The 26,147-nt window shown below is 44.8% G+C and overlaps 2 protein-coding genes and 2 long non-coding RNA genes across 16 annotated transcripts in view; 2 read left to right on the top strand and 2 right to left on the bottom strand.

Annotated features, from left to right (window-relative positions):
- POLR3B (RNA polymerase III subunit B) overlaps positions 1 to 19,679 on the bottom strand; it is an 81,789-nt gene extending 62,110 nt beyond the window's left edge. Inside the window, exons 1-2 of one of the 2 annotated variants that reach the window (XM_083462152.1) lie at positions 19,675 to 19,679; positions 940 to 1,016 (exon numbers count right to left, since the gene is read on the bottom strand). In XM_083462152.1, coding sequence (XP_083318278.1) covers positions 940 to 1,011 — 72 coding nt within the window. In that variant the 5' untranslated portion in view covers positions 1,012 to 1,016; positions 19,675 to 19,679. Of the gene's footprint in view, positions 1 to 939; positions 1,297 to 19,674 lie in introns of those variants that run through there. The other variant, XM_083462151.1, reaches the window with a different exon arrangement.
- The window catches only part of LOC310687310, a 374,731-nt gene that overhangs the window by 155,602 nt on the left and 192,982 nt on the right, over positions 1 to 26,147 (top strand). The gene's annotated exons all lie outside the window — the stretch shown is intronic.
- Positions 1,196 to 12,143, top strand: LOC310687300. The gene is made up of 2 exons (XR_014516367.1): positions 1,196 to 1,323; positions 11,949 to 12,143. It is a non-coding gene; the product is annotated as an uncharacterized lncRNA (long non-coding RNA).
- On the bottom strand, positions 2,759 to 25,525 carry TCP11L2 (t-complex 11 like 2). Of its 12 annotated transcripts, XR_014516355.1 has the most exons (14): positions 25,006 to 25,084; positions 22,997 to 23,310; positions 20,842 to 20,944; positions 15,127 to 15,190; positions 14,163 to 14,336; positions 12,873 to 13,008; positions 11,928 to 12,048; positions 11,512 to 11,732; positions 10,178 to 10,314; positions 8,664 to 8,854; positions 7,234 to 7,415; positions 6,935 to 7,107; positions 3,576 to 5,320; positions 2,759 to 3,531 (listed from the first exon to the last, which is right to left on the bottom strand). XR_014516355.1 is itself a non-coding variant. In XM_083462186.1 (12 exons), exons 4-12 carry the CDS (start codon positions 14,299 to 14,301, stop codon positions 5,082 to 5,084), a joined length of 1,539 nt encoding a protein of 512 aa, XP_083318312.1. In that variant the 5' UTR covers positions 14,302 to 14,336; positions 15,127 to 15,190; positions 20,842 to 20,944; positions 25,245 to 25,389; the 3' UTR covers positions 2,759 to 5,081. The 12 variants fall into 12 exon arrangements, 6 of the variants coding, with proteins under 6 accessions (XP_083318312.1, XP_083318314.1, XP_083318313.1 ...); XR_014516351.1 differs by lacking the exons at positions 22,997 to 23,310; positions 25,006 to 25,084 and adding an exon at positions 25,245 to 25,525; XR_014516352.1 differs by lacking the exons at positions 22,997 to 23,310; positions 25,006 to 25,084 and adding an exon at positions 25,245 to 25,389 and having other exon boundaries at positions 15,131 to 15,190.

Raw genomic sequence — 26,147 nt, 5'->3', positions numbered from 1 at the left:
AGCGGGTGGAAGTGCCATATGCCATTCGGATTAACAGGTAATTAGATGTGGTGGGCGCTGTGGGTTAAACCACAGAGCCTAGGACTTGCTGATCAGAAGGTCGGCGGTTCGAATCCCCACGATGGTGTGAGCTCCCGTTGCTCGGTCCCTGCTCCTGCCAACCTAGCAGTTCGAAAGCACGTCAAAAGTGCAAGTAGATAAATAGGTACTGCTCCGGCGGGAAGGTAAATGGCATTTCCGTCCGCTGCTCTGGTTCACGAGAAGTGGCTTAGTCATGCTGGTCACATGACCTGGAAGCTGTACGCTGTACCTGTGAGCATCGCAACCCCAGAGTCTGCCACGATTGGACCTAATGGTCAGCGGTCCCTTTACCTTTACCTAGCAGCAAGGACAATGCCCCCTCTCCCACCAACATGTTCTCCAAGATAGCTTAAAGAAGATTAAGGAAGTCTAAGTCCTACTCGTCACTATTACAGTTATATTGAATGGGGAAACTCCAGTTCATCTGATGCACAGATACACAAGGGATATGGACCATGTGACCATCCAAAGGCTATTGGACTCCAACTCCCATCAGCCCACCCTGCATGGCAAACGGGCAGGGAAGATGGGAGTTGGAGTCTTTAAAAAAAAAAGCAGCACCTGGGGGTCCACAGGTTCCCCATCCCATCACTACGCTGGGACCCGCCAGCCTTGTCCCTGAAACGGGGAAGAGTGTATCAGGTGAGTGCAAGGGGAGCTCTGCGCATGCGCTCCCTCCCTCTGCCTCGGGGGCCAAACAAAGGCCCGAAAGAGCCGGAGCGGGAAGCCGGAGCGCGCGTCCCCCTGAAGCCGCACCGAGGCGTCGTACTTAGTTTTCCACAGCGAGGAGGCGCCTCGGCAGCCAAGGCGCCGCCCCCGTCTCTTCCCTGCTTCGCTCTCCTTTTACCAACTTCTCACCTCCACCGTGTTTACGGGAGCTGCCGCTTGCTCCGGAGTTGAAGCTCCCAGCTCCGCCGCCAGCGTCTCCATGGCAGTCCGGTGGGGAAAGCGACGAAAGCCCGGCCTGCGCTGTGCAGAGCGCACCAAGTACGGCTGTGAAACCGGCCCCCAGATGCAACTGGGCCCGCAGCGCAGAGGTTCCGCCGCAGAAGTGATCCGTCTTTGCCTCAAGCGCTGCTTGGCCAGGAGCGAGTGTGGAAACGCGCCTAATCTCAACGCCGGAATTCGTCTTTACAGCTCAGCTTTCCTCAAAACCGATCCCTGAACTGAGGAAGCTTCTTCCTGTCCCTCGTTTCCTAACCCACAGGAATTTGTGGCACGTCGAGTACGCTCCGGTGTAAGGTAAAGGTAAATGTAAATGCGGCAATCAGCATCGAAATGGATGAATACAACATAAAGCTTTTTGGTGAAATTGCTCGAATGGGAGCAATAGAAACACAAACCGCTGGTATAGATTCCCCATCAAGGAATCTGCTAATCATCCCCGTTCATCACAATAAGAGTAAAATTCAACAAATATAACTTTCTTTTGTGATTGCACCACAGTATTAGATACTTAATGTTCATGCCACTTCTTTCCTAATTGATTATATATGTTTTGAGAGTTATATGATAGGCAGAAGTACAATAGGTGTATGTATAGTTGCCCATTTCCGCATCTCAGCCAGGAAGAGTTTTGCCTGTTGGATTTCTGACATGCAGATGTCACAGACCGAACTGTATAGAACACAAGAAAAGAAAGTGTTGGTATCCATAGAACAGAACCTACCTGACTTTAGAAATAAACTACTAACCTGATTCAACCTAGGCACTGCCACTGTGATCATATGCAGCTAGCAGGTCCACAAAGTCACTAGGACAGATTCTGGGTGTCTCCTCCTTCCTCAAATGTTGGATCACTACCAATGGTTGGGTTAGCAGTTTAATGCTGCTTCTAACAATATGATGGCAACCCAACTGGCAGCTTGGACCTACTGCAACCTATTGCATATGTCTAGGTGGCAGCAGTTTGTTTTCATTCTGCTGCTAAGTATTCCTTAGTCCCAACAACAATGAAGGCAACAGGTACATACTAATGGCTTGTAGTGGCCCCTTTTTGCTTATTGTTAATAGTAATTTTTAATTAAAAACAAACGCTCACTTCCATGGCTAATGTAGTATTGCTTTTACATGAAGATGCCAAGTGTGCCCAATAGACAGCTCATAGGGATAGCTCACAGGGAAACAAATGCAGCTATTTAACTTGATATGCCCTGCCCACACCATAGTGAATAGTGGCAAAAGGAGAGATTGTGAACTGTATTGGCAACCTATTTCCTTCATGTGATATGCCCTGCCCACAGCTGTTCACACCATTGTGAATAGTGGCAAAAGTGGAGCACAGTGGGCAATCCATATTAGGGACATCAGAAGCTGCCATTGGTCCATCTACCATATTGTTTACACTGGAGCAGATCCCTAGGATTTCAGACAGGGGACATTCACAACCCTACCTTGAGATGCCAGGGATTGAACCTGCTATCATCTGCATGCAAATCAGATGCTCTGTTGCAGAGCTATGACCCTCCCTGGTTCTAAATCTCCCTGGATTTTTGAATTAGTTAGCAATGGCGGCCTCTCATGGGTCTGTGCAGAGCTGAACTTCATTTAGCCGTCAGTTGACCTGTTCCCAACTTGGGCTGCAGCGTCCACATTCAAAATAGCCAATAATAAATGGTCTCTGCAGTTGCATCTTTTTTTGTTTTACTACTTTAAATGAGAGGGAATCTCTACAACATTTTAAATCACAAACAAATTTTAATGAATACGAAATATTAACACACAGAAAAACCCATCTCACAAACCAGTTACATACACTATCTTGCTTTCGTTAAGCTAACAAAAGTAAACATATTTGGATTATTTCAGCAAACAACATGCAGGAGGGACAAGTTAACTGATTAATTTCAACATCCAAAAGGCTGTGAACATTAGCTAGGAAACATTCAAATATTGCTGAATGGACATACCATGCTATATAAAATGCCCCTTTAAAGTCATTTATAAAATCACAAAACAAAGCTTGCTTTCTATTAGGCCTCTGCATGAGTGTTTTCTAATAAATATTATTGTTTCCCAGGTAAATTAGAATCTTGTGGAGGGACTGTGGCTCCATTTGACTCCTGCAGAGTGCTTAAGAAAACAGAAAAAGATATATACCACAATAAGATGATTACAATAAGGTTTCTTGTGGATGTTTATAACATAACCTAGCCATATCTAAGTCACACGTATTAGTTTAGACTATTTAATATATTTTCCTTTCAAATTTAAGAAAGTATAGAGTTCCCTTATCAGAATTTGGGGTGCTATTGGCTTCTTGATACAAATAGTTTGGGCATCAAGTCTTATTATTTATTGTTAACATACGCTTAATATTGCAATAGCTCCCACAAAGCAGAGTTTCTCCAAGTCAGCCTAACAATTTTAAAACGTGAAAAATATATATTAAATTCCTATTCCTTGTAATTGGACATAAAATCTTAGAGCAGCCTTCCTCAGCCTGGTGCCCTGCCAGATGTAGTTGTGCTCCAACTGACAGCAGCCCTAGCAGCATAGCCAGTGGTCAGCGGTTAAGGGAACTGGAGTCCTGCAACATCAGGAGAGCAGCAGCCTGGGGAAGGCTATCTTAGTGCAAGGCAAGTGCAGGGCAAGGAACACTCTCTTCCAAAGGCATCTTGAAAAGGATTGTGTGGTTTGAGAGAGTAGTCTGTAGAGTCACATATGGCTATCACTAGCACCACTGAATTCATTGAACTGAACAATAACTGAATACGCATTCGCCATTTTGTCATTTTGCTTAATCCCACAGGGAAATCAAAACTTGTAGGAAGGAAAGAAATAATTCTGCCTCTCCCCACCCTCAGGCAGGAAGTCAGTCTTAGTCTGAGATAGCTGAGATACACTTGGTAGAGATTTTAAAAAGAAGATCCTACATTTCCATTTTTTTATTTAAAAAATCAAAATTGCCAATAAAAACTACAATGCTTTTTATATCAAGGTCCTCTGCGATAGACACATCAAAAACATTGTATGGCAAATGGTTTTGAACCTTACTCCCAAAGTGAATAAAAATTCATTCTTACCAAAAACACACTTTAGGGATATAAAATATCAATTGGGAATATTTAGAGACTCCCAATATAAGGTTTATATACTTAACAAGTTTGTTATTGAAAAAGATCACAGTGAATTAGTATTATAAATTGTACTTCCTAGAAGTAATTTTGTTCAAGTCATGATTCATTTCTGGTATAAAAGGGATGATTAGATAACTAAAGTAATGAAGCTTTCCTATATTGAATAGTTTGAGATATGCAAATATATATAAATATATAGTTTGCATATAATAATGCAGGCTCTCGAGCAATCTACTACATCAAAACATTCCTGTGGCTTGCTTGAAAAATGTGCCCTTATTACCCTTCCATGTGCCAGCTAGACTATGCAGGGGGTTGTTTGTTTTTTAATACCTCTAAGCAGTTTGGAACTGGGCTGCTATGAAGATGTTCATGAAGCAGGCAGCAGTTCAGGAGCAATCTGATGAGAGCCATCCCCTTCCACCCCACCCCACAGTTGCCAGCACAGAACCAAAGGAGGAATATGGAGGAATGAAAATAGGGTTTTGTTAACAAGCCAGTTTGGAAAAAGAGCGGTGGGGTTGGGGTTAAGAGCTTAATATTTTAATTCAGATCAAATCTGAACCACTAACTTCAGTTTTATTGCTCTGAAGGCATTGGAATAAGCATGTTACTAAAACATCAGCAAGCATTTCTCCAACATGTCACAACTGTTTGCAAGAGAATACATTTACAGTAAGCAAGTGCAATAAATGTTACAATCTGCCATTATAAACAGAATTATTTCTTTAAATTTTTTTTTAGTAACATTGCATATTCAGGGGACATTTTATTTATATATAGTATCTCTGGTCTATCCCACTTAGACACACAGATTTATCTCTCTGTAACAGTCATCTTTGCAAGCCATGCACGTTGAGAAGAATACAAATCACAATATAAATACTGTGACCAGGAAGGAACAAAAGAGACCCAAATATTTCAGTTAGTAGAAGGTTCCGGCTCTGCTTTGCTTGCTTCACTGAAGAGCAGTTTTCGGAAAATACTTGCATAGAATGGTCCGTACACCTGTTTATTCAGGTTAACAATGTTGGCATACTGTGATCCAATGGTCTCTATCTCAGTCTGAATCACAGCAAGGCCTCCTGGAATTGTAGGTGTGGACTTTTGAAAGCCTGGAGAAGCAAGCAAGCTTCTCATGTACAAATGAATCCGTTTATCTAGAGAGGGGGGAAAACACATCACATAATTAGAATTTAAGAAAGTAAGAATTGGCCAATAGTGAATCTAGCCTAGCATCCTGTTCTGAGAGTGGTCAACTAAAGGCTCATGGGACACCCACAAACAGAACCTGGGCGCAACTGAACTTTGGCTTGTATCATTCAAGACAGACAGCATAACGTTCTAAATATGATTGAAGTAGGCCCCTTCATGTTTTAACTGCACGAAAAGCATCCATGCATACATAGAAAGAAGCAGCACAGCCGCAACACAGGCTCCACCCCCAAACCCATGTGCTAAGAGTGGACAACTGAGGCCCATGTCCATCTATGTGGACAGACTTCCCAGGAATTGAAACCCCATATGATCAAGTTGCTGAGGAGGTCTACATACATAGGTGTCACTATCTCAAGACACCCACATATAGTGCTGTGGACATCTCATCAACAATTTTAAGGTTGGGATTGCAACTTGTTTTGCTAAAGTACAGCAGCCTTTGGAAGGTTTCTGCATTTCCTGTGAAGATAAATTAAAATCTGCATTCAATTCCTGCACTGAAGCATGGGTTTGCATGTTTACAGCAAGGCCTTGAAGGGGCAGAGACAGAAATCAGGAGGCCAAGCTGTTTCCTCTGCTCTTTTGAACATACTCCTTGCATTTCTGTCCCAGTCAGGAGGGGTGGCATTTAGGTATGGTGGGGGGTTTTTTAGAGGGCGGGAAGAACAAGAATGTTTAGGGTGCAGTTGCCTAGATCAACCAAGGAGTAGTTAGGGAGATTAAGCTCCTGTAGTTATTATATAACCACTGCCTTTTTCCTCTGTAGAACTGGGTAAGATGACCAGGCAAGGCCAAAGAGTAATAGTAGCAAACCCCACCACACAGATTTAGTTACCCCTGATCTACAGTCAGAAACCCTTCAACCAAACACATGGACAGATCCCTCTGCACACACAGCTCAGTGTGTGGAAGTTCTGTTCAGGCATAAACAAATGTGTGTAGAGAGAGGTACAAAGTCTGTTGTCCTCCCCAATTGCAGAGATAGGGGCTTACATACACTGATTCCAGACTTCAGTCCATTTGAAGCTATCTGTTATACAAAGAACTATAAACAAAGTTTGAAGTGCACACAGCGGCTAAGTTCACATGTAATGCCCTAAGCCTAGACGGGATATCATAGCCATTGTGTTCCTGCTTCAGTCCTGCCACTGCAAGCTAAGCCCTAGTTTGGCTTAGTGTGTCATCCGAAGCCAGATAAACCCACAAGGCATAAGCCATAGAACAAACGTTTTGGCTACAGCTCCTGGCTTGTCAAGACAAACCATGAGTCCTGATTCAGATGATGCACTAAGTCTAACCATGGTTTAGCGCACAGCACTGCAGTAGCAGCAAGACCAGAGGAGAAACAAAGCAGCCACTATCTCTCTGGGAACCTGAGCATTCACACTAAGCCATGGCTTAGCATTACATGAGAACCAGGTCAATGGGGGCAGCCTTTTTCATGCCACAGTATTTGATAATAGTGACTGGAAATCACAATTTTATTTGAAATCACGACAATGACAAATACACTTAAAACATTAAGATGCCTGTAGCCAGTGAGTTAAGTTACTAACCGATTAAGGAGTTGATAGGATTGTCTTCCTCAACGATGTTGCAGAGCTGCCCTACTAAATTTGTTTGCACTTCCTTATTTAGTGGTGGGAAGCCTCTCTCAGTCACCGACTCATTTATTTCACTACACGTACGAATACCTATTGCATTAAGAGCTTCTTTCAGATCAAAACTCCTGCAAAAAGGGGGGTGAGGAGAAAACCATGTTAATTCTATCAGATACTGCCTTTGATTCCTGCCCCCATGTTGACTTTTCATATAGGTTTTCAGTAAGTTCCAACACTCAAATCTAAATACTTACTTCTTATTCATTCCTTCAAGTAGCACAAATGAAATCCGCTTTTGTTTGTCTACAAAATCAGGAATGCCCTCAATAACTGCAGCCAACATGTTGCTTGTTATGAGAGACACACACGCTATAACCTTCAACTGATTCAGTTTCTCTGTTAACTCCTGAAGACGACCTTCATCTGTCATTAATGTCTGGAATAAGATGTTTAGAAAAGAGTGTCAACAAAACAATCAAATCCCCAATGAGACCAAATGAGACCAAATATAAAGATATGTATTTTACCAGGAGTTCAATTTATTGTCAAAGGAGTTCATTTAGACTGCATTCACACCATACATTTAAGTTATCCCACTTTAAAATCAGTCATGACATTCTCCAAATAAACCTGGGATCTGAAATTTTTACAGGTTCTGAGAATTGTTAAAGGTAAAGGGACCCCTGACCGTTAGGTCCAGTCGTGACCGACTCTGGGGTTGCGGCACTCATCTCGCTTTATTGGCCAAGGGAGCCGACGTACAGCTTCCGGGTCATGTGGCCAGCATGACTAAGCCGCTTCTGGCGAACCAGAGCAGCGCACGGAAATGCCGTTTACCTTCCCGCCAGAGCGGTACCTATTTATCTACTTGCACTTTGACGTGCTTTCAAACTGCTAGGTGGGCAGGAGCTGGGACCGAGCAACGGGAGCTCACCCCGTCGCGGGGATTCGACCCGCCAACCTTCTGATCAGCAAGTCCTAGACTCTGTGGTTTAACCCACTGCGCCACCTGCGTCCCCTGAGAATTGTTAGGAGACCCGGTATTCCCCCTTCCCAGAGCTACAGTGTCCATAGTTCCCTGGGAAGAGGGGCTGATTGTTAGACCTCTTTGGGAATTGTAGCTCTGTGAGGGGAACAAGGGCCTCCTAACAACTCTCAGCAACCTTAACAACCTGCAGCTCCCAGAATTCTTTGAGGGATGCATAACTGTTTGAAGTGCCATCATGGTGCTTTAAATGCATTGCGTGAATGTGCCCTTTGTCAGATGGATTGATTGCTGAAAGCACTCTGTGAATTGTAGTAACCATCCATGTGACAACTTCCCACTTTTCTTGTGTGCATTTTGGCCTTTTTAAAAGTTTATTTTGCATCTTCATTTTTAAATGTAAGACTGCACATTCCAGCACATAAGAGTTCCTTTGGCTACTTAGCCTTCCTTCCTTCCCACAAACTTGCTGCAAGGCTACTTTCTTCACATGGAGATAGGAAACTATGCTCTGGGACTGGTCATGGTGGGTGAGTAGGAAGCTCTTAAATCAGGGCTGGGGATCCTGTGCCCTTCAGATGTTGTTGGACTCCCATCAGCCCCGGCAAACATAGCCAGTGGTCAGGGATGATGGGAGTTGTAGTCCCCCAACACCTGCAGGGCCCACAGGTTTCCTGTCCCCGTCTTAGTGAGCTTTACCTCAGGAACAGGCTTTTTCTGGTAATCCCACTGCAAGAGTTTCAAGTAGCTGTTTGTTAGCACCGAAGTAGGGCTCAGATTTGTTTTGGACATCCCATTAGCACCAGCATGCGAAGATGTTTCACAGGAAAGAGAAGACAATTCATCTTGTATAGATTCCCTTATCCATTCTGTGGTCAAGTCCAGGGCACCTAAACATTGCAAGACAGAAAACAGAAACTGTTTTATTATTGCACAGCTGGGGGAGGCGCACTCTACGGAGGAAGGCAAACCCCAAGGCCTTGCTCGCAAAAAGGAGGTAGAAGTAGAGAACTGCAGAAAGGCACAGAACAGCTACAGTGCTCTTTGATGGAGATCACATCATAGCAGACCAGTTGCAATTCTGCCTGCATTGTATTATAATGCCGCTGCGTGTATTGCAATGGAGGTAGCACTCACTGCAAGAAGGAAGCTGCCCTTCTTGTGCCATAGCCACTGTCAGCACAAGTTCCGCCTGTGCAACAAGACATTCAGCATCACAACAGACTGTGCAGGAGGAAGGCAGGCCTTCTCCTGGAAGAGCAACTGCATGACAGTTTATTCTTTTTTCATGACTTTCCCCTAACTATATTTGAGTCTCCACATGACATGTTCCTTGAATGTGCTTTAGCTCTTAACCAGAAACGGAGCAACACCCCCCAACTTCTCTGCTCCCCCCCCCATCCCTGACAAAGCAGTGCAGCACTCAAAGTGTCCCCTGATGAAAACACTGCCTGAATGTAACATTTCTGAGCACAATTCAAATTGTTGGTGCTGACCTTTAAAGCCCTAAACGGCCTCGGTCCAGTATACCTGAAGGAGCGTCTCCACCTCCATCGTCCAGCCCGGACACTGAAGTCCAGCGCTGAGGGCCTTCTGGCAGTTCCCTCACTGCGAGAAGCGAAGTTACAGGGAACCAGGCAGAGGGCCCTCTCGGTAGTGGCACCCACCCTGTGGAACGCCCTCCCACCAGATGTCAAAGAGAACAACAACTACCAGACTTTTAGAAGACATCTGAAAGCAGCGCTGTTTAGGGAAGCTTTTAATGTTTAAAAGATTACTGTATTTTAATATTTTGTTGGGAGCCGCCCAGAGTGGCTGGGGAAACCCAGCGAGATGGGCGGGGTATGAATAATAAAATTATTATTATTATTATTATTAATTCTCATCATCAGTTGTGTCAGTAGGTTGGAGTCCAAGGATTTGCACAAATACTGTATAGCTTGCAGGTCTCTCATATACTGAATAAGGAGACTTGGCTAACACTCCTGACCAAAAGCATTGTTTAAAGGTTGCTTCTCTGGTATAGCACCACGAACAGGTTTTAGAAGGTGGCTTAAAAGATCAAATTTCTTCCTGCTGGAGCTTTTAGTTCATTGAGGAGGAAGGAAAATGTAAATCTCCCCTTGGACCTCTTCTTAAATAGAGGCCCCAGGCAGCTGCCTGCATCGCCAGGCCATTGGCTATATACCCGCCTATGTAAACAAAGGACATACTTGGCGTTTCTTCAAGTATATCTTGGAATTTTGCTCTTTCATAATCCACCAAGTTACGCTGGAGATGAGGTCGAAGGCTCCGAATAGTAAAATTAGCCATATCCATTGTCATGAGATCCAGGACGTGGAATATTTGCCTGTAAGAATACAACAAACAAAAATAGTTTGCAGCCATGTCATCATAGGAAACTTGATTGCGTTGTCCTTTCCCCACCACGCAGCATATGCAGAGACACAGGCTTATCTCGGTTCCCCAGTAGTCCAGTTTGCAAAGGGCAACCGCCCCACTGCTGAAGCATGAAAGATAAATTGCAACACAGTCAGACTATTATTAGACACCGCCATGGCAATTCATGAACTTACTCTGTGCATTTGTAGTATCTCTGTGTTAGTATAATGCACAGCTTCTAAATGCTCACAAGCAGGGCGATTAAAATATTCTGGTCTACAACCTACTTAAAATAGTGTATTTGCAGTTAAGCCAGCAAAACCCCACTAAAATGATCCAAGCACTCCCCTTCACATCACTGCTTGATTTTCCATGTCACAATGGACATAGACATAGGATGTCAATAGACATAGGAAGATAGCAAACATCTTAATACAAAATCAGACCCACTTTGAGGTACAGCGGGTGATCAGTGCTTGCAAAGCACAATGGGCAGGGCTTGGCAGGTGCCTGCAAAACCCCTTTGGCCCAGATGTATTTTTGTGTGCCCCACACAAGGAATATGCGTAGAAGCTGGATCCAGTATAATTAATTTTGATCTTGAAGAGCATGGAGAGCTGAAGGGAGGAACAAGCATCACTCTTGCAACATCCTCCTTCAGCTCTACTTTTCAAAGGAGAAAAAGGCAACCACTTTCACCACCTCATGACCACGTGGGTAGCAAGTGGGGCACTCAGAGGCTTTGTGGGCATCAGAGGAAGGTGTCCATGGGTGCCACATTGGCAATCCCTCTGTGAAATGATTGCTTCATGGAAAGCGCTACTAGATGGAGCAGCATGTTTGAGTCGTAAAACTACAAATGTTAGAATCAATACAAACAAGCAGCATGAAGGAAAAATGCAACAAGGTTGCTGGCCTAGGTGCACCCTCTCGGCAGCCCTGAATTTGGGTCCCCCCCCCTTTTGGACTACAACTCCCAGCATCCCTAGCTAGCAGGACCAGTGGTCAGTGATGATGGGAAATGTAGTCCAAAAACAGCTGGAGGCCCAAGTTTGGGAAACCCTGGATCCCACTCCAGATCACTATATTTGAAAAATCCAAGCTTTCCGCCAATTCTTTGAACAATGATAAAGAACAATGTTAAAAAGAAAAACCACACACCAACCTGAACAATACAACAATGTTCCCAGTAGCTTTTAACTGGTTGACGTCATGATCCCTTATTGGAGCACACAGCTTCCCCATGGTGCTAATGACATAGTTTGCAAGACCCTGGATGTCAACTGCATTGTGCTTGGCCTGCTGCCTTATGAGGTCGGCATCGAGAACTTCACAGATTTGGCTTCGCATCCTGTTAGCCCCAGGGTTCAGGAAAGAAAGAAGAATCTGAAATATTTAAACACACACACACACACGAATCAAGTAAGGTGCAGCAGCTGTAGTTAAACTGGCTCACCGTGGTAATGCAGGTCTTGTGTGAGCACGATTAGAACAGAAGTGTTGCTGTACTGATAAAATTATATAGCTGGACCTAAGCTGACAAAAGAAAAAGAGAAAAAAAGAAACCCAAGGTTAACTCACCTCTTTAATTTCTTCAAACAGCTTGATGGCATGTTCATATTCGGGAGGATCTTCATTCAAGTCTTCCTCCAAACGATCCCAGAATGCTTGGTGCACAATTTGCTTCACCCTTCTAGTCAAGCTGTGGCAGGCAGGAAAATAATGTAAATAGTTAACAGTGTTAACATTTGCACTGAAATGAATGGTGCTGAATAAAACACACATTGTATCAGTCTATATATATATGTATTTTTTTCCTGTGGTTGATACAACCATGAGAGTCAAAACAACAGCAATAAGCAATCAATTTTCAAATGATGTCATTACATAAAATTCCACCACAGCAGACACAGAGACAAATAAATGTTTTTTGTTAGCAACTGAGTTGCAGCAGGATGGAAACAGCGCCGCAGGTGACAAACACAGGCTGGAATGAAAACTGATGCCTCCTCACATCCCTATGGGAGAGGCATTTGGGTTGATGCCAAGGAGTGTTGTGCCAGATTATATAATTTGAAGTCGTGGGAGTGGTGCCACCAGAACAACTGCAGCTAGAACAGAAAACTAGGGGAAAATTGTTCCTAGAAAGAATTGGATATGCAATACTGGAAAGTTTCTATGCATATTGAGGTTTTCTTCTTAATTAAACATGGATATAAACCTCTCCCTCAATCATGTTTCCATTCCCATAGGAAAATCAGAATGTGTGGAGTCACTTGGTGGATTTAATTTTTTTTTAGCTGCCAAACAGCAGTGATTCATGCATTTTAAGTTTAAGAGCCCCTAGTGTCTTTTCTTGCTTTAAAACTCAATTTATTGTTTTACTGCATTTTGCCCAACACAAATCTACCTGTTGTGTTGGCCAAAGTGAAACAACTCAGTCTACCTGTCCAACCCTAAATGGTGAAAAACTTGGCTGGGGCCCTAAAGCCCCTTCGGTGAAATTACTAAAGCCCTCTTGCTTACCTGTTTGGTGGATGTTCAGTGCGCTCCAAATGAAAGTTTTCATTTACAGCAATTTCGTGAGCCAGAGTCAAGTTTGACAAGTTTCTTGCTGCTGCCATCATTTCATCAAATGTAACCACTTTGGGAGGGCTTGTAGCTGGGACAAAGGAAGGGAAAACATGTTTAGCGTCAAAGCTTAACATGAAAACACTTCAGAGCTTTAATATTTCTGAATGAGTCCTTTGTAAGTGGAGATGATAAAGGGTGAACCCAATAATATACATAAACACAATTTATATAAACATTCAGCCTCTTTCCATAATAGTAGTTAACTGCTTGGAGCAAAGGTGGAGAATTTTGTAGAGTCTTAGAACTGGAGAGTAGGGAGGGACGCCATGGGTCATTTAGTCCAACCCAATGCAGGAATTTCAACTAAAACATACATCTAGATTTCTGGCCCTCTAGATGTTGCAGGAGAAGGGACACGGGTGGCACTGTGGGTTAAACCACAGAGCCTAGGGCTTGCCGATCAGAAGGTCGGCGGTTCAATTCCCCGCGACGGGGTGAGCTCCAATTGCTTGGTCCCTGTTCCTGCCAACCTAGCAGTTCGAAAGCACGTCAAAGTGCAAGTAGATAAATAGGTACCGCTCCAGCGGGAAGGTAATCGGCGTTTCCGTGCGCTGCTCTGGTTCACCAGAAGCAGCTTAGTCATGCTGGCCACATGACCCAGAAGCTGTACGCCGGCTCCCTCGGCTAGTAAAGCGAGATGAGTGCCAAAACCCCAGAGTTGGTCACGACTGGACCTAATGGTCAGGGGTCCCTTTACCTTAGATGTTGCAGGACTACAACATCTATCCCTGTTGACTATTGGCCAAACTAGCTGAACCTGATGGGAGTTAAGAACCTAAGAAAAGTCCTGCTGGATCAGGCCAGTGGCCCATTTAGTCCAGCATCCTGTTATTACAGCCATCCAACTGCCTATGGGAAACCTGCAAGCAGCTCCCGAGAGGAATAGCATTCTCCCCACTTGTGATTTCCCACTGCCTCCAAAAAAGATAAGAGAATATGGACTTCATGGAAGATAAAGGCTAGCAACACCCAGACAGCCTCTGCTTCCCCACACTGGCCTACAGCTTGGATATTTCTTGTACAGTGAAGCCAGCAGATGAAACCCTTGAAAGTGTGTGTGTGTGTGTGTGTGTGTGTGTGTGTGTGTGTGGCGGGGAAACCAAATGTGAACATCAATTTTGCACACAAGGTAGTGCTTCTCAAATTTCCTGCCACATGCACCAGTAGCTCATGCTAGCTTACAAGCTGGAGAGCCGGGCTTGCTTGAAGAGTCACTGGTGAAACTCTGCCTTGAATATTCGGAGTCGCTGGAAGAAGAAGCTGTGCTTTCGGAGAACCGGGAAGAATCGCAGTCACCGTTCTGCTCATCGTTGAGAGGCATTTTGGGATCGCTTTTGTCAATACAGTACACAGAACCTGGGGTGAGGGAACATATTGAAATCATCTAGATCTGTTCAGGTGGACTTTTTTTTTTTTTTTTACAAAACGCACTTCAGTTTTTTAAATTATTATTATTAGAAGGTGGAATCCAGGTTAGTGCTCTTGCACCACTCACAGAAGTGCTTTTGATCCAATGGACAAAGCCATGACCCAAAGGAGAGGCATGAGGATTTTGCCAATATGTGCTTCCCATTCCAAGGCCACCCATGCCATCTTTCACCCTGTTTGTAGGGTGTCTCCCAAACCTCTGAAGTCAATCTTCTTTTTAAAAAAGTACTGCGGCTGAAGAGGAAGGAGGAATCTGCCACAAACAAAGCCCCTTTCCCCTCTTTTCCATTAGCAGAGGGCATTCACTGGATCTAAAGTCCTTCCACAAGCAAGTGGGTGGCGCCCTAAGTCACTACGCACAGACGTCATTTCACAAAACAAGCAATGCTTGCCTGTTGAAACAGAATTTAGTTTAGTTTTGGTATGAAGCTGAATCAAGCCATACTAAGCTTGTTTGGCCTTTGGTTTTCATAACAAGCATATACAGTATAGAGCTTGGATGTTTTAGAAAAAGCTCTTAAACAAAAGCACACAAAACAGCTGTCTCCATGGGGCAAGGTCATAGCTCACCATGCAAAGCTTTTTCTCCCCACCAATATATTTTGTTTGATAAGAAGCAATTAGTCCTTTGGAGTGGGGGAGGGGGGGACTTTAAATGAGGACTTTGAAGGTGTGTGTGAGGGGAATTCTTTGTCACCGAGTAAAACATCAGACTAACCTACTTAGGCCAGCAGCTCACAGAATGTGACTTTCACAATTGTGCGGAGATAGATGCAGTTCTCCTGCAAAACAAAAAAAACAGAACCGCCCCTGGAAGTTACCAGATTAAATACTGAACATTTATGTAACACAAGGATTCAAAGGTCCATACATTATTGTTGCAATTCTTGTAACGAAACTGTTAAGTAGCACACTATTTTCCATCTATTTTGCAGACGAGAGAGGCAGGGCTAAGGCAAACACAATGGCTTGCCAAAGTTAGGGTTGGGCATTGGGCTGCTTGTGTGTTGTGAAATAATGGTCGCACTTGACAGAGAGTTAACTCAAATTCAACCCTTCCCAGGAATTTAACAGATCAGAGAGTCATCAGGGAAGGGCTGTGGTCAAGGAGCAGAGCACCTCCTTGGCACGCAGAGGGTCCCAGTTTCATCCCTTGGCATCTCCAGGTAGGACTACGAAAGACCCCTACCTGAAATCCTGGAGATTTATATGGTAGTAATGCTGCTGCTGCAACCCACCTTAGATCAGGCTACAACCTAACAGCAAGTCCTAACCCACCACTGGAAGACCAATGGCGCAGAAGAAGTGCTGCATGGGCCAATGGCCTGACTCTGTATAGGTCAGCTTCCTAGGTTCAGGAACCCATTAATGCTGCAGTCCTATGCTCAGATCATATGCAGAGGGTAGTCTGGGGATGGGGAAACTGTGGCCCTCCAAGCGTTGTCCCAGCTGGCATAGCCAATGGTGAGGAATCATGGGCGTTCTAGTCCAATGAAATATGGAAGCCACAGGTTATGCGTCCATGGCTCCTCCAGCAACCATGGCTAGCTGGTCATAGGTTAGTGACTGGGACCAGAAGACCTGAATAGATTACATCAACTCCAGCCTGACTGCACTGGTTACCAATTTGTTTCTGGGCTCAATTCAAAGTGTTGGCTTTGACCTTTAAAGCCCTATAGCAGGGTTTCCCAAATGTGGGTCTCCAGCTGTTTTTAGACTACAGTTCTCATCATCCCTGACCACTGATCCTGCTAGGGATGATGGGAATTGTAGTCCAACAATAGCTGGAGACTCACGTTTAGGAAGTTATAGGGCTGAAGACCACAATACCTTAGGGACTACTTTTTTTCCATATGAACCAACCCAAACCCTGCAGTCTTCAACAGACACCCTTCTCCGTGTTCCCCACTCAAAGGAGGTGTGAATGGTGGCCACATGAGAATGGACCTTTCATGGTTGACTCCATATGGAATGTTCTTCTTAGGGAGACATGTCTGACACCATCTCTGCCAGTCTTTAGGCGCCAGGCCAAGTCCTTTTTATTTACTCAGGCCTTTGGCTAATTAATGTTGCCTCCTACGGTGGTTTTCCTACGTTGTGTTGTGGGTTAGAAACTCAGATATATAAGCTAGGTGCCAAATGGCTCCTTAAACCAGGGTTACAGTCACTGAAACGGTATGCCTAGTTGCCATTTTGGGGCCAGACGGCTCAAAAGTCATATTTTTCAATACAGTGGTACCTCAGGTTACAGACGCTTCAGGTTACAGACTCCGCTAACCCAGAAATAGTACCTCGGGTTAAGAACTTTGCTTCAGGATGAGAACAGAAATCGTGCTTCGGTGGTGCGGCGGCAGCAGGAGGCCCCTTTAGCTAAAGTGGTGCTTCAGGTTAAGAACAGTTTCAGGTTAAGAACGGACCTCCGGAACGAATTAAGTACTTAACCCGAGGTACCACTGTACAACCTTTTGGTTCCCGAAATTCATTCTGATTGTGCAGATAAAATATCATTAATATAATTCTACAGGTTGTGTTGCTAGTGTGTGAAAATAGTCAAGATCCAAGGATCTCCAGGAATGCGCCTCCAGATGACGGAGATGTCAGGCGCCATTTTGGCACCTGGGCATCTTCACTAGGTCACAGGCGGCTGGTAGCCAGGTGTAAAATGTGCCTGGCGAATTTCAAACACTAGTGGGTAGGACTTGCCGTTATGAAACATGTTACTGAATGAGCCTTTTGCATTGTTTCCTGACATTGCTTTTATGTCTTGTATTTTATCCTGTCAAGTTACCTTGAGGCTTTTTATTGATTAAAATGACAGAGAGATGTTTCTGTTCCTTTTTCTCTTTGCAGATGTTGGCACTCAGAGCAGGTGGCCAGTAGGAGAGGCTTTGTCTCTCCCCCCCCCCCCCACTGCTGCTGTGCTGAAAGCAAATAGCTCTCACTCCTACTCTGGCTAGCAAATGACAATACAATGCATCTTTTATTTTTTTAAAGCTGCCACCTACACAGCAATGTTATCAGCTTCATGAAATATTTGACAATGTTTAACCACAAATAATAAGCAGTCAAAAGACCAGTCAATTAATTGACAGGCCACTCAAAGACCACCTAACTAAAGGCTCATTCACACTATACATTTAAAGCACTATACATTTAAGCAGCCATGGCTTCCCCAAAGAATACTGGGAACTGTAGTTTGTTGAGGGTGCCGAGGATTGCTAGGAGATCCCTGTTCTCACAGAGCTACAATTCCCAGAGCGGTTTAACAATCAAACCCTCTTTCCGGGGAATCGTACCTTTGTGAGGGGAATAGGGGTCTCCTAAAAATTCTGCAACATACTGCAACTCCCATAATTCTTATGGGGGGCATGACTGTATAAAATGGTATCATAGTACTTTAAATGTACAGTGGTGCCCCGCAAGACGAACACCTCGCAAGACGGAGAACTCGCTAGACGAAAGAGTTTTCCGTTTTGGAGGTGCTTCGCAAAACGAATCTCCTATGGGCTTGCTTCGCCAGATGACAATTTCTTGCGAGTTCCTGCTGTTTTTTCCCCCTCCCTCCCTTTTTCTAAGCCGCTAAGCCGCTTATCAGCTGATCCGATCAGCAGATAAGCCGCTAAAAGCCGCTAATAGCGCTAATCCTTTAATCCGTCAATGGGCTTGCTTTGCAAGACGAAAAAACCGCTAGACGAAGAGAATCACAGAACGGATTCTTTTCGTCTTGTGAGGCACCACTGTATGTTGTGGATGTGGCCTAAGTTCAAAATAAGGACAGATTTGAACAAGCCACTATCCAGCATAGCTGCTCACTTGGACCCTGCTCTCATTTTTGGGGAGCCAGTGATGGAAAGAGCACCTCCAAACTCTTCACACAGATAGTAGGGAGAAGCCTCTGCATCTCAGGATTTAATGTGGTGAAATCACTTCCTGTGCCAAGGAACAGCAATCATTTTCAATGTGGCTCAGGTAGCTCAACAACGAAAAAGATTTCCAGGCATGCAGCTGAGTCAACCCGTGTAAGACAGGAAGCAAATATGTCGTCATCCCATTAAAAACAATCAAATGGATTTTAGATTTTCACATGGTGCAAATGACTCAAGCTATTTCATAGCTAACCAGCCAGCAGACCTATACTTGCATGAAGTGCCAGCGTTAGGTGTCTTGTTTACAGTCAATAAATCTGCCAGGCGTCCCTTACTTTTATGGAACATCCCATATTCTGAAACAAAAACCATTACAGAATGCACAGAATGTAGCTTCCCTTTAAAATATATGGGGCAATATGCAGAGCAGAAAGCCACAACCCAGGTGTCCAGTGTTTTCACACATCTACCCTAGAGCACACAAAACCCTTTTTCCCCCAAAAGCTACAAATCACTGTACAGAGAAACAGAAAGAACGCATCTTAGTCTCAGGCACATGGGTTTGAGCCCCACATTGGGTAAAAGATGCCTGCACTACAGGGGGTTGACTAGATGACCCTCCTGGTCTCTTCCAACTCCAATTTGATAAATAAACAAATGATCTTTAAATAAATCAATCACTTCCTGTGAAACATCTCAAAGCAATTTAACACCTACGATTAAAAACATATATATGAAGCAATTTCATATATAAAAACAATTTCTTATTGACAAAGCACTCTTTGGATTCCCATCGGCATCACTTTAGATTTGAGTAAGATTTTTTGAAAGAGATCTATCAGAACAATCTGTACAGCATCTTGGACACCAGATACCAGCTGACTGCTAAGGCTAGCATCAGCCAGAAAACTGTAGTGGGCAAACTTGCAATCTGTGCAAATTTGACACAAGGATATATCAGGGACCTAGAGAGGGACTAAAAATAGACCCAAGACTCCTGGCCAAAATAAGAGAAAGGAGGGGCATAAGATCAAGAGCTCCAAGAGTTTCATTCATTCATCCTAACAGACACATACTGGATATGGTTTAGCTTCCGCTAAAGAAAAAAAAATCAGATATACTGGATAAGCTCTTAACCTAAATACAGCCTCACTAGCCCATCATCACGTTCTTCCTTTCGAATGGACAGTGAAATAGCAATCAGCACTCATGTTTCTCCAATATATTTATTTAATATCGTTTCAGGCCATCTCTTAAAAGCAAAGTCCTCATATGGCAGCTTCCATGAAAAATAACAATATACTTAAATTGAACATAGAGGTATCAAAAATATGAAACCACAGCTGGAAGAATAAAACCAGTTAAAACATCTAGTGTCATTTCAACAACAGTTCACACCAAGAGAACCAGCTTAGAGTTTGAGGGGGAAGCAACCTGAAATATGTCATGACAGGCTCACAGGCCTGTGGTGAAGGGGCCACATGTCCCCCAGCTGTGGTTCCACTGCTGAAAAGGCCCCATCCTTTATGCTTATGTTGTATGTGAAGGTCCTCCAAAGGTGATTTTCAGGCAAGGGCAGATTCATACATGTGAAAGCGCTTCTTTAGGTAACCTGGTCCCAAACTACATAAGTAAATAGCACCACCTTAAACTGTGCCCAGGGGAGGCGGGTGGCGCTATAGGTTAAACCACAGAGCCTAGGACCTGCCGATCAAAAGATCGGCGGTTCGAATCCCTGCGGTGGGGTGAGCTCCCGTCGTTCGGTCCCAGCTCCTGCCTACTTAGCAGTTCGAAAGCACCCCTTAGTGCAAGTAGATAAATAGGGACCGCTTTCTAGTGGGAAGGTAAACGGCGTTTCCATGTGCGGCGCTGGTGCTGGCTCGCCAGATGCAGCTTCGTCACGCTGGCCATGTGACCCGGAAGTGTCTTTGGACAGTGCTGGCTCCCAGCCTCTTGAGCGAGATGAGCGCGCAACCCTAGAGTCGGTCACGACTGGCCCTGATGGGCAGGGGTACCTTTACCTTTAAACTGTGCCCAGAAATGTACCAGCAACCAGTGCAACTTGTACAATATTGGTGCTACATGCTCCAACCACTTTGCAATCACCAACATCTGTTTGGAGGCAGATGTTTTACACCAGTGGTAATATCTGGACCATGCTAATCAAGCCTGGTTGACACTTAAAAAATTAAGCCACTTTTAATGTAGAAAGAGAAACATAACCATAGTACAGTCGTACCTCGCCTCCCAAACACCTTGGGAGTCAAACGTTCCGGCTCCCAAACAATCAAAAAAAAGGAAGTGATTGTTCCAGTTTTGGAACGTTCTTTTGGAAGCTGAACATCCGATGGGTCTTCCACGGCTTCCGATTGGCTGCAGGACCTTCCTGCAGCCAATCAGAAGCTGCGCTTTGAAAGTCAAACATTTTGGAAGTCGAACGGAAATCCAGAACAGATTCTGTTCGACTTCCGAGGTACAACTGTAAGGTTATAATGTTTATCTACGGCGTGTGTCTGCAGTAGAAGATGTACTTGGGCTAGATTCTACATTCTACATGTACATTCTACCTGCTCAAGAGTTGTTCCGCAAACAGAATCCGATGCAGTTCATTGGAGGCAATGTTTTCGACACTTGGTGCATTTGAGAACATTAATCAGATGCCCAGCAGGTCTACAGACGGAGACAAAGAAAATAAGAGATTTATGATCAGTGGCTGCAATTGAATTGTGTGATGCACCTTCTGAGCAGGAGCTGCCTTGTCTTCATAGGAAGATAAGGAGACCGATTCTGTGATCATTAAGCCCGAACATTGAGATTTCCATGAACCAATTCAGTTTTGGGTACCTCTGTATGCTATTCATCCATCTATTCCTATAGCAGCCTGTGCCTCTAGCGAGTTCCAAGCAGTTACTTTGGGTGCACTGGGAAGGAGCAGGAGGTTGGTAGCTAATGCTCTGCATAACTCTCATTAGTCCATTATAGTTCAGTACACAGACTTGCAGTGGCTCTCCCATGTCTTAGTCAGGAGCCTGTCTAGAGATTCTGGGGATCAAATCTGGGACCTTCTGCAGTCAAAGCAGGTGCTGTACTTTTGAGCTGTGGTTCTTCCCATGACCTGCCAATTCTCCATGGTACTTAATGACCAGATCAGATGTCTTACTCCTTTGCTGATTTTGGGCTGCCTCTTGGCCCTCCCCATGGGGATTCTCCCAGAACTCCAATCAGTCCTCATCTTTCTCCTCTTGGGACCTGTGCCTCTAGTGTGACCTGGTTATTAACAGCTCATCATGGGCATTAGGGTAAATGGACTGCCAGTCAAATCGACTCTTCCCTCTCTTCAATCAATGACTTCGTTAACAATCAGAGCTCCATGCTTTCATGTTTGGTGCAGACAAAAACCAATCAATTTCAAGCAAAACCCACCCACAGAGCTACTGCAGCGTGGCCTCCATTCATTTCCATCGGGCCTCTGTGCAAAGGCTATGAAGGACCCAACAGAAAGGTCTGCTCCAAGTACATATAAACCAAATGAGCCTGGTCTGGAAAGTGGGGCAGATCATCTCGAGGGGATACAGACTAGGGGGAAGTAAGCAGTAGGCATGGAAGGGTTCTGCAGTTCTCACCTGTACACTGTTTTTACTCTTTATATCATACCCCACCATCACAACACACACTTGTGATACATACTTTAAATTGACCCACATTTAAAGTGATTGCCATGCCACCATCACACCTAATCTGGCCCTCCAGTGAATGGAAATTGCACAGCAGCCCTTGGCACCTTAACCCCATATTGCAATAATTCCACAGCTACTGATAATTAAGTGCAATTTTCACTTCAAACGTCTACTACTCAATTTGGTGATCTACATTCGTGTAAACATCAGAAAGGGTCTTTCTAAAAATGGGACACACTAATGGTTGGTGGCACTCGGGAGACTTCATTTGACAAACAAATTAGCCTCCTTGGAAAAGACTGTACAGGCAAAAAGGCTTATTCTACACTGAATAATATTAACAAGGTTTTTTAGACAGGTGATTCTGGTATATTTTTAAACCTATATTCTTTGTTCTTCTGTCCAGTTAATGCAGTTTACTAAGCTTAAGTTCTTACTGGGGTTTTCCTTGGTTTTTCTTACCGCTGCAACAGACAAGGTGTGGGTAATCAGTAACTGGATCGCCTGACACTCCCCCCCCCCCCCGAAAGCAGTGTCTATTTTGAACTGAGCAGTACATGAGGAGTGGAGGCTTAACCCTTCCTTCCCTGTCCCATAGTACTGTTTTCTACATCTAAATTGTTTATCCAACACTGCCTTGGGGGCCCCAGTAGAAAAAATACAAACATGTTATTTTCAACAAAATAGCTGTAATTCTCTGCAAATGTAAGAGTAGAAAAACCTCATGCAAGAAAAATCTGTAAATGCAATGTTGCAACATTTGTTGAAGATTTTCGGTTTGGAATTTCTCTCTCCTGGTGTTAGCAACTCGCAAAACATGCTTACATGGGAGTAAAGTCTATTGAACCCAGTGGGATTTGCTTCCAAGCAAAAATAAAAATGCAGAAGATTTTGTTGGCTGTCATCAGCCAACATTTTGCTGCTGGTCTCCCCTCCTGAGAAGAACCCTCGGGATTCCAACCAGCCAGCCTTTCCCTTACAGCTACGTATTCCACTCTCCCTGCCGTCCATGGTCTTCTATTTAATGTTTCCAAATTATACTCACCACTGTCAAGTTTCTGAGGATGCTCCATCTTAATTGGGCTGATTTGGCAGTTTCTCTCCCCACCCCAGTATAAAGTTGTTTTGTACTTCTTCAGGGGTCTCCTGAAGGGTTGTAGTGCTGTGATGGGTTCAATCTCTGGCTAGGGTTGGGAAAGACCCCTGCCAAAACTGGGGGAGAGATTCTGTGAGCTGATGTAGACAATACTGAGCTGGATGGACCATCTAGGTGGTTTGACTTGGTATGAGGAAGCCTATTACTTTCATTTTCCTCTGTGGTTTTGCTTCATTGCTGTTACCAGTTACCACTTGAGTTCACTATTAGAGATATTTGACTTGCTTTTTGATCTTTTTAACCCATATATGTTTCCTCAGATAACCAGGCCTGCCTCATCCCATCTCCTGCCATTCCTACTAGCCTTGTGACCCAGTAAGCATAGTTTGGGTTTGTCACATTGGCTAATTCAGCTTAGATCCACTAATAGCACATCCCGTCATCCCATTGCTCTTTGCTGAGCTAATCACAAATCTGCTTAAGAGACCTTTGAGTGTTCTGCCATGGAGGACATACCGCAAAGGGCTTTTTGCCTATATCACTTTATTTTACCCATATATAGTACGGAGAAATACTTCTCCAATACTAAGATTGGAGACAGTAATGACTTTTAAATGCCTCTTAAAAACTTAACCTAAGCTTCTTAGACTCTTGACAAAAAATTATTTCTTTCTTGTACAGTATTCAGCTTTATTTGTGACATACAGGAATATATTGCTTTTATCTTCTTTTTAAGAATTTGCACTGAAAGTTATTGTGCTTTTATTACTTTTATGTAAACTGCTTAGCCATTATTATTCTATCATCATGGCAGTCACAAACTAGCACTGTTGTTCATTCTCGTGTTATTAAACAGAACACAGTAATTCTGATCCGGAAATTATGTATTTTATGTTGTATTTTTACGTTGTGAACTGCCCTGAGGTCTACAGGTAAAGGGCAGTATACAAATGTTAACACCACCACCACCACCACATTTCTGGGGCAGGGTGGTGTACCCTGGGTCTAACCACTCATCTGGGGTAGCTACCCGCACTCCCAATTCAGGATCTTCACTCCTCCTATCAGTCCAGCCTATGTCAACCCGATTCTTAATCTTTTGACATCCTCATGAATGCTGAGGCGCAGGAAAGTTTGTAGACGCCTGCAAATGCAGGACGTAAAAAGAAAAAAGGCCATACGCTGAACTCGGCCATCCGAGCGGAGGCTTAATTCAGAATAAACACGCATAGGATCAGACTGCGCAATTTGGCAGCCTTCTTCTGCCTTGCTCCCCGAAATCGCCAGCGCTCAGCCGTCGAGCAAGATCTGCGCGAGCAACAGCGGCTCTCGCTGGCCCCCATTTAGGCGAGCTGCCCGAAGCTCCTCCTCTTCCTCCATCTGTTTCAGTTATTCCCTCCCCACAGATGTATTTTTGGCAGTTACTCGGAGGTACGAGTGCTTTGGCATTGACCGACCAAAACAAAAGCAGCGTTTCCAAGGAAAGCATTTAAACACACACACACACACACACACACACACACACACACACACACCAATCTACCCCCTTCGCCGTTGCCTCTTCTGCTAACATCTGTTTTGTTTTCTTTGTTAAACACACAATCCTTTCTTTAAAAAACACAAACAAAAAAGCATCTGCCGGTTCCTTAATTATACACCCCAGGAAAATCGGGGGGAAGGGAGAGACGAGAGGAGAAACTTTAGGGGCCTATTTTTATTTTGTTTAAGACACGCAACCACAATAAGGCTTGCAAACCACGAGCGCTCCCCGCCGCCGGTTCTGCAAGAGGACAGCGGGGTTGTTTACCACCACCGCTCGGAGCAAAGCCTACTGCCCTAACCGCCATTACTCAGGTGTAAGCGCACTGAATAACAGGACGGCTCACTTGCAAAAGGACGGTCATAGGATCGAGCGGCAGGGCTTGTTCTAATCTTGAAACAGAGAGAAAATAAGTCACCTTGAACTCCCCCCCCCCTCCCAGCCGCGCTGAATCCAGCTCTGGAATATCCCTCTGCAAGCCAAGATTCCATCACACTGGGAACTGAAGTGCGGGGAGGAGGGGGGAGAGAGAGAATGCGGAGCTGAACCGGATTATAGAGAAATTCCCCCGGGGAGGCGAGAAAAGAGGCGAAAGAGATGGAAGGGACCTGCTTTCTTCCCGCCTCCCCCCTCAAAAAAACCGCCCGATCTACTCACCCCAAGAGAGTCTCAGGCAGGGTCAGCCTTAACCCCCCTTTGCTCCTGCTGCTACTCAGCCGTTCTCACCGGGGCTTTAACTACCTCCCCCCGCTTCACTTAGTTATACATAGTCCTCGGGTGTCTATTAGCAAGCTGCCTGGACGCTTCCACTTCCCTGGGGAGAGGGGGGGGGAGGAAAGAGATTTAATCCCGTATGCGGCAAAGCTCTGTCGGCACGAAAGAGAGACAAGCGGGGAAACAATGGGTTTCAGGCTATTATCAAGCAAGGTGCATAACTCAAATCGTGGGGAACGAGGAAAGTGGGTCCAAAAAGCAGGGCTCTTTCTCCACCCCCGTAGGGTGAAATGCTGCTTTCCCGGCAGAGGGGAGGGGACTGAGCGGTGTTTACGGAAGGAGAGCCGTGTCCTCAGTTCTCCCTTGGCTGCTGGGATGGTGGGTTTCCTACTAGTCCGCCCGCCTCCCGCCGCGGGTCTTGGGCTGCTGCCAGCATTGTGGCCAACGCAGACCTCTCTCCTCTTCGCCATACCGCGCTCCGTCCGGACATCGCGAGCCCTTGCTGCTTGCAAGCCGGCGCCAAGCAAGGAGCCGCTGCCTATGTGGATGCTCACTTAATATTGCTTTTATCTCCACTCAGCCTTCGCCAAGCTGGTGCCCGCCAAACGTTTTGGACCATAACTCCCGTCAGCCCCAGCCAGGGCAGCTTAGTGACGCGGGAGCCGCGGAGGGCGCCAGTTTGGCAAAAAGGCTTTCGGATTCTCTACATAAAATAACAGTGAGCAGGTTCGGAGTTATTTAAATAAAAACATGTTTTTCGACCGGGGATCAGGGCCGGTCCACTCATGAGACCAGGTCGAGGTGACTGCCTCTGGCGGCAGGATCCACAGGGGCAGCAGATCCCGA

Source organism: Podarcis liolepis (genome assembly GCF_965112155.1).
Source record: "Podarcis liolepis genome assembly, chromosome: 10".
Classification (NCBI taxonomy): Eukaryota; Metazoa; Chordata; class Lepidosauria; order Squamata; family Lacertidae; genus Podarcis; species Podarcis liolepis.
The sequence above is the reverse complement of the archived record's forward strand: the minus strand, read 5'-3'. Positions and strand labels throughout refer to the sequence as shown.